This window comes from Lycium barbarum, chromosome 8, assembly GCF_019175385.1.
Source record: "Lycium barbarum isolate Lr01 chromosome 8, ASM1917538v2, whole genome shotgun sequence".
NCBI classification, from domain to species: Eukaryota; Viridiplantae; Streptophyta; class Magnoliopsida; order Solanales; family Solanaceae; genus Lycium; species Lycium barbarum.
In genome coordinates, this window is record NC_083344.1 from 107,245,257 (window position 1) to 107,253,414 (window position 8,158).

The window sequence follows — 8,158 nt, forward strand, 5'->3', positions numbered from 1 at the left end:
TCGGATCACCAAAAAGTGTGGTGTAATGATTGAGATTCCTTTATTCTTAATTAGAGTTTTCAAGTTCGAACTATGAAAATAATGGAGTCTTTTTGATAGAGGGCATTTTATCTCATATAACAGTGACTTTTTGCTGTATTATAACTTTTTTCCCCTTTAATCCTGTTTTGATTTTGCGTTGTTGTGCAAGGGTCTGCATACACCCAACCCTCCCAAACACATTTGTGGGACTACACTGGGTATATTATTGTTGTTGTTGTAGCGTTTTATCCCATAATAATAAATCTATCCAACGCGAACTCAAATTAATCTAATCGTTGAATTCCGAGTACTTGATTGTTTTTAAAAAAAAGTAATTAGATAGGACTCCTTTGTTTAGAATAGGAAGTGGTGGGTCAACATGAATAAGGATAAAGTTGCAACTAATTAACCATTCACATTAAACAAGGGAGAATTTCTATCTATATATCCCCCAATATTGCCTCTTAAATTTCTTAATTCCTTCCATAGAAAACATATATTCTACTTAGAAAACCAACAAATTACACCCTCACCTTTCTCTATTTTCTTCGGTCTCTCGTCCGCAACCTTTAGCAATTCGTTTTCAAAATGAGCAGTAAAAAAAGTAGTTTAGTGCACAAAGCATACCACGTTAGCAATGTCCAAACAACCGTTCAAGGGATTATTATTTTGATCCAAAATCACTTCCACTCTTTCGACTACTGAGAATTAAACCCATCCATAATAATTAGTACGTAGCTTTTTGTTCTTCACTTAGTTGGCCTCAAAAAAAAATGAACTCCTTCAACTTCCAGCAGAACATCATAGTAGAGAAGAATAATGTCATTCTTACGTACAAAAGACTTCAAATAGTTACATCCCTCTTCCGTTTCATTGAGCTATGTATTTTCCTTTTCGTAATCTCAAAATTTTCCACTCAAATACTTCCATCAGCAGAATATTTGAAGAGACTATGCATAACCCTCATTAGTCCCCCGTTCGTCTTCGTTCTTGGAAATGCAATTGTCATCATTTTGTTCTTGTTAAAATCTTGTCAATCATCAACTAAAGAAGGGTCAATAGTCAACCCTAAAGCCGATTCCCACGATGACACTACCGTGGATTTTTTCAAGGCGTGCATTTCATCAGGCGGACAAGTAAAAAGGAAAATCTATAGGAGCCAATCGGAGAAGTTGACGACGAACAAGTTATCTCATGCAGAGGGGCCTCATAATAGGGAATTGAGGCGGTCGGCAACGGTAGCATGCCGGAGATATGGTGAGAAACCGGCGGCAGAGATAAGCTGTGAAGAGTTCAGGCATACCGTGGAGGCTCTCATTGCCAGACAACAGAAGCTTTTGAGGGAAGAAGAATTTTCAGCTGTTGTTTCTTCTGAAGCATAGCTTTTTTGTTCTTCTTGTAACGTATGTACTCCCTTGTCCCAATTTATATGGTATAATTTGAACGCTTAACTTTTTTAAAAAAAACAAATTGGATTAATATATAATTCAAATTAACCCATAAGAAATCTTGTGAAAATATTTTTTTACTTAGATATGTTATATTTCCTCCGTTTCAATTTATGTGAACCTATTTCCTAATTAGTCTGTGCCAAAAAGAATGACATCTTTCTATATTTGAAAACAATTTACATTCATACAATGATTTAGAGTCACACAAAATATATGTGAGTCATCTAACACCACAAGTTTTAAAATCTTCTCTTCTTTCTTAAATCCTGTGCTCAGTTAAAAGGTTCACATAAATTAAAACAAGTGGAGTATACACTCACAATGAAGAAAAATAATATTTTTTCAAGGTATTAAAAATTTATAAAAGAGCAAATAAAGCAATTAAAACTTAGTAAGAATTGAGTTGGTTGAGTTATGACCCGCATTTTAGCCCACAAATTTTTTGGGCGGGTCAAAAACACATCCATCCTTTATTAATTGGGAAAAGGGCCTGATTTGCCCCTCTACTATTGGAAATAGTTCACATTTACCCCTCGTTATACTTTCGATCCATTTTTGTCCCTACCGTTACCTAAGTAGCAATTGCCCCCCATTTGGATGGCAGTCTACCATGGCAATTAAAATTCCACGTGGCCTGACATGTTGATGAGGTGGCATGCCACGTGACATGCCACCTCACCACCCTTCCCTCTCTCCATTTCTTTCTTCTACAAACAAACAAAGCCACCTCCAACCACCATTGAAGCCACACCCCCACCACCATCTCCTCCAACAATTATATCTTCTTTTTCACTCACCGGAATCACGATAACCGCCACTACTATCACTTTAGCCTGATACTGTCCATTTATCTAACTCCAACCCAAAAGCGTCACAACTATTAAAATTCTTAAAACCCATTTGATAAATCTAAAGATACTTTTAGATAAAAAGTTTAAATCTTGCAATAACATAAAAGAATGTCTTTTAACTCCCGTAAACATTAACATCATTGATAATCTTTTTGCTAAATCTTTACGATAATGTGAAAGATTAAGAAAAAGGGTTTCATCATTGTGTAAAAATACAACATTTGGGTATTGAATGCCTGAAAGGTTTGAAAATAAGAGGGTTATTTCGAATGAATTTGAGAGCGGTGGTGGGAAGATTGAGTTGGGGTTTGAGAGGGGAAGTGGTATGACAGGGTAAATATTTTGATTGGTAATGGGTTCTTCTCATTTGGGTTGAGATGGAGGAGAAAAGGAAAAAGGTTGTTTGGTTGTCTTGGGGGTGGTGGTGTGGTGTATCGAAAAGGTGAGAGAAAGAGGACAGGGCAGTGGCGTGTGGTGGTTGTGGAGATGGGTTCGCCGGAGTTAAGGTTGTTTTGGCGGTGTAGTCGTCAGCGATGGTGTTGTTGCGGCGGTTTTTCGGTGTTTGAGGGTGGCTGGCGGCTGCTTCCAACAATGGGAAGAAGAAACTCTTTTTAGGTTTAGGGTTTGTAGATCTAATTTTAAGTTACTTGAATTTAATTTGTAGAAATTGTGTGGCTTCAATGGTGATTGGAGGTGGCTTCGGTTGGAGGTAGAAGAAAGAAAGGGAGAGGAGAGAGGGTGGTGAGATGGCATGCCACCTCATCCACATGTCAGGCCATATGGAATTTTAATTGCCATGGTGTAGTATCATCCAATTGGGGAGCAAATATTGCTACTTAGGTAACAATAGGGCAAAAATGAACCGAAAGTATAACGAGGGATAAATGTGAATTATTTCCAATAGTAAAGGGTAAATCAGGCCGCGACAATTCTAGCGTGGTTATATTTTACAATTTTATGATGCTTTACTCCAAGACAAAAACACAAGCAAAGGCCAAAGGAAACAAAAATGAAACGCACCTACCTGCACACGTGTGAATGTGGCTCCCACAAATATATCCAAAAATCCAACAGAATCCCTCAATAATTCCAGAATCTCACTAAACCCTCCCCAAAAAAAACTGCCTTTCTCGACATTGCATTCCATTCATAGTACTCTGTCGTGTCTCTCTTCCGAAATGTGGTAAAACAAATGCAGAGGCAATCTCTGCGCTCAAACTCAATTTCCGTTACAACATTTGGGGATTAAAATAATCCGCTCTCCCATTCTTGTCCCATTCAAGGTAATTTTTCATCCTTAAAATCGTAGATAATGAAATGTGTAACGTTTATGATTGGGAATATTTTGACTTAGGGTTTCAAAATTGGGGATTTCGGAAAACTGCAGCCTTTGAAACGTTTTCTATAGAAAATGTTAGTATTGATATTCTCTCTTTTTGTCTTACCTTTTTTTTTTTTTTGATAACCGGGGTGTCTGGCCAACTTGCACCCACCTCGACTTATTTTAGGATACCTGCCACCTTCCACCAGTAACACATACCAGGTAACTCTGGTCACCAAGGCTAGATCAGATGGGAAGAAATCATCTACTACTATTTTGTCTCTGCTGGGAAATGAACCTGGGTCCTCGTGATGTAACTTTTACTTTTTCTTTATTTTGTAATTCATACCTATAGCTTCACAGTTACAAGACATTTTCTTATTAATTTGGGGCGCTCATTTTTTGTTCTTAATAATCTGGAAAATCGACAACGAAGCGCATCTGGTGTAGTGGTATCATAGTACCCTCCTACCGTACTGACCGGGGTTCGATTCCACGGATACGCATTACTTTGTTTGCTTGTTTGTGATTAGATAGGACATGACGCATTTTCAGTTTACTGAGGACATGACCATAGATAGGAAGTTGTGGAGGTCGAGGATTAGGATAAAAGGGTAGTAGGTAGCTGAGTGGTGTCACACTTTAGGTGGGAGAGGTAGGGACTAGCCACCTCTCCACATACCCTTATTAGTAGTATTATTTAGTAATCGCGTAGTTTCCTATTCTTCGATGTGTGTTACTATCTTTGCGCATTTGCTTTGTATCTTGCTATTTTGTTGTCATATTTTTGTATCTGCGTCGAATTTCTTTTCTTTTATTTTCCTTTCATTTCTTTTCTTTTTTATTGAGCTAAAGGTCTTTCGGAAACAACCTCTCTGCCCCACAAAGGTAGAGGTAAGGTTTGCGTACATCCTACCCTCCCCAGACTCCACTTGTGGGATTACTCTGGGTATGTTGTTGTTGGAAAATCGACGTAGACTTGATCTGCAGAATTCCCATTCAAAACACAACTTATAGAACTCGAAAGTGTAATATTGTATTGCATTAGTTCCAATATTTGATTGTGATTATAATGTAATTTAATACGAGTGTTTTGTTTCTTTAGAATCCATGGAAAAAATACCTGTTTTTATAAAGCACAATGGAGTATGGGAAAGTGACCACAACTTTGTGAATTTTTCTGTTAATGGGGTTTTGATCACTTCTGAATGCAACTTTGAAGAATTAGTTTCAGTGATAGCAAAGCAACTGGAGAAGGATTTGGATACCAACTTGATAGATATTAAGTACTTAGTGAAAGACGGGTATCCACCAATGACGGTACACAATGATATGAGTGTGAGAGTGTATATTGAGCTGAAAAGGATGGATTCAGAATTCACATCGTTCCCACTTTGCGTAACCTTCAAGGATAAGTGTAGTGCTGGAAGTTGCTCAGATGTGAACCCTGTTACAGTTTCATCTGATGGTATACAAAGCGAAAATATACCTGAAATATACCAGCCTGATGCCATTGAGATGATAAGTTCTATGAATAGAGAGGATCGAAATGGTATACGAGCTGATGAGAAACGTATAATAAACAATCCAGATACCATTGAGCCGATAAGTTCTGTTCATTGTAATGGTATGCAAGTGGATGAGGAAGGTATAGTACACAGCCTGGCTATCATTGAGCCGATAAGTTCTGTTCGTGGGGAGGATTATAATGGTAGTATACAAGATGATGTAAGAGGTATAATAAACAACCCAAGACATCAAGATGTTGAAGAAGATCAATTGTACCAAGACAAAGAGACCCTCGTCAATGTTATGAAGCATTATGCCATCAGAAAAAACTTTCAGTTTAAAGTTGAAAGGTCAAGTAGCAGCAGGTATTGCATAATACACACACACACACTCCTATTTCATCTCCAGTATATTTGATGGTTACAAACTGAATGTTGATAGCATATATGTATATGTTACCAACAGGTATTGTCTTGTATGCTTGGATGACAATTGCTCCTGGTGTTTTAAAGCTTCAAGCCTGCACAAGTCAAAGCTTTTCAAAGTAAGACAGTTCAATGATGTCCACACATGCTCGATAGAGGAAACATTAAATACACAACGTCACGCTACTTCGGGGATCATTGGAGGTATGATCAGGAACAAGTATGCTGACTCGGAATCTGTATATACTCCAACAGACATAATGCGTGACATGAAAAAAGATTACGGTGTGGACTTGACCTATATGAAGGCTTGGAGAGCGAAGCGAAAGGCGCTTGAAATATTGAGAGGGAACCAAAGCGAATCATATGAGAAGCTGCCGAGGTACCTGCACATGTTGATGCATACAAACCCTGGATCCATCGTGAGACTACATAAATCAGAAGGTGGCTCTTTTTCGTATCTTTTTGTATCCTTGGAGGCATCAATCAAGGGATGGGAATATTGCAAGCCTATTGTGGTAATTAATGCGAGCTTTCTAGAATCAGCACGCAGGGGGACCTTAATCATGGCTTACACGCAAGATGCAGCGGGTGAGTTAAAATAACAAATGAATATTTACATATCATTGAAGTTGCACAATTTGAAATACCCAGGGTATATGTTATATAATCATTGTATATGTAGTATATATCATATGTATTCTGTATAAATTGTACATATATATGTAGTATATGTATGTAGTTTATATACATATAAGTTACAATGTAGTGCCGTATATATGTGCTATATTTATACTATATGATACTTATATTTACCATCATCATTGCAATATTACACCTGTTGTGTATAAGCTGTGACACTGTTGATTTTGATATATGTTTACATAAGTATTTGGATTGATTTAAACAGGTAGAATATTTTTGCTCGCATATAGCGTGGTTGATTCGGAGAATGATGCTTCTTGGAAGTGGTTCTTCGAAAGGTTCAAGGATGCTTTTGGTGCTAGGGAAGGGATGTGTATAGTATCCGACACGCATGAAAGCATCTTAAAGGCGACTTCGATTGTGTATCCAGAAGTGCTTCACTGTGTATGTATGTTTCATTTATGGAACAGCATAAAGATGACGTACACGAAATCTCATTTAGCTATCAAGGAACTATTCTTCGCGTCGGCCAGAGCATACACGATTGAAGAATTTGAGCGCCACATGGTTGAGATAAATAATATTGATAAGAGTGTCGGAGAGTACTTGTTAAATGTTGGATATCATAGATGGTCAAGAGTGCATTCCAAAGTCAACGGAACCACAATTATGACTTCAAACATTGTGGAGTCGATGAATGCAGTGAACAATCATGCAAGAGATCTACCAATAATGCATTTGCTGGAATACATGATGAAGTTGGTTCAAGATTGGCATTATGTGAATAAGAAAAATGCAATAGAGACATCCACAGAGCTGGGGAAAAAATATGAAGATATCATGAAGGAAAATTACATTACATCTCAGAGGATGACGGTAAGATGTCATTACCATGCTTCTTTCATACCAAAAAGTGAAATTGGAATAACATGGAGTATATCAGTCCATATATTTGTACTTCATAAATTAAAAAGAAATGGTTATATGCAGTATATAATCTATGTATTTTATTACTGTCGAATGTACGTAATACATTTAATATAAAATGTATATATATGTAGTATATTACTGGTTATCTTTTTCAAAATGTAGGTGAAGCCTTCCACCGATTACTTTTATACTGTCGTTGAAGATGGAAAAAAATTTGTGGTGAACCTGGGAGAGAGAACATGCACTTGCATAAGGTTTCAAATGGATGAAATGCCGTGCCCACACGCTTTGGCAGTTGTAACGTTCAAAAACATCGATGCATATCAATATTGCTCTGTCTACTACAAGAAGGATTACTTGCTGAAAACGTATGAAATATCTAGTAATCCAATTCCCGACGAAAGCACTTGGGACATTCCTAGAGAGATCTTAGAAGAAGTGGTGCTACCACCTACGGGGAAGATTAGACCGGGGAGGCCAAAGAAGTTGAGAATCTAGTCGTCCTGGGAATCGCAAGCTAAGAGGTGAAAATTTTCATCCAGACAATGTGGACATTAGGATTACGATCGATAGACGTGCAGAAATCTCCTGAAGAGAATTTGACACATTTGTTGTTTTTTCTCTTCTTTTCTTAAATAATTTAATTCAATCATTGTAATTGGAGTCATGAATTACAATGAATTGTCTATGGAGCTTAATGATTAGCTTTTTTGGCATATCAAGGCATCGTGTGGTTTTATATGAGATAATAAAAATGTGCTGTTAATGATTAGCTTTAGGATACTTGCACTGTAACTGTAGCTCCATAGTGGGCTATATTACAACAACATACCTAGTATAATCCCATCATGTGGGGTCTAGGGAGGCTGTTTCAGGTAGACCCCGACTTAAAGAGAGAGATAAAAAGCATTAGTAATAATAAACAGTGATAATAAGCCGAAATAGCAGAAATATAATAGGACGGAGTAGTAAAAAAAACAACGAAAAAGGGCCAATATTACCCCT

The 8,158-nt window shown here is 37.4% G+C and overlaps 2 protein-coding genes across 2 annotated transcripts; both read left to right on the top strand.

Annotated features, from left to right (window-relative positions):
- The first annotated feature begins 794 nt into the window (after nucleotides 1-794).
- LOC132608091 (uncharacterized) lies at nucleotides 795-1,403 on the top strand. The gene has a single exon (XM_060322163.1). It carries the CDS (start codon nucleotides 795-797, stop codon nucleotides 1,401-1,403), a length of 609 nt encoding a protein of 202 aa, XP_060178146.1.
- Nucleotides 1,404-3,398: 1,995 nt separating this feature from the next.
- LOC132606576 (uncharacterized) lies at nucleotides 3,399-7,875 on the top strand. Its single transcript, XM_060320151.1, has 5 exons — nucleotides 3,399-3,606; nucleotides 4,750-5,518; nucleotides 5,619-6,169; nucleotides 6,489-7,099; nucleotides 7,316-7,875. Exons 2-5 carry the CDS (start codon nucleotides 4,755-4,757, stop codon nucleotides 7,649-7,651), a joined length of 2,262 nt encoding a protein of 753 aa, XP_060176134.1. The 5' UTR covers nucleotides 3,399-3,606; nucleotides 4,750-4,754; the 3' UTR covers nucleotides 7,652-7,875.
- The last annotated feature ends 283 nt before the right edge of the window (nucleotides 7,876-8,158 follow it).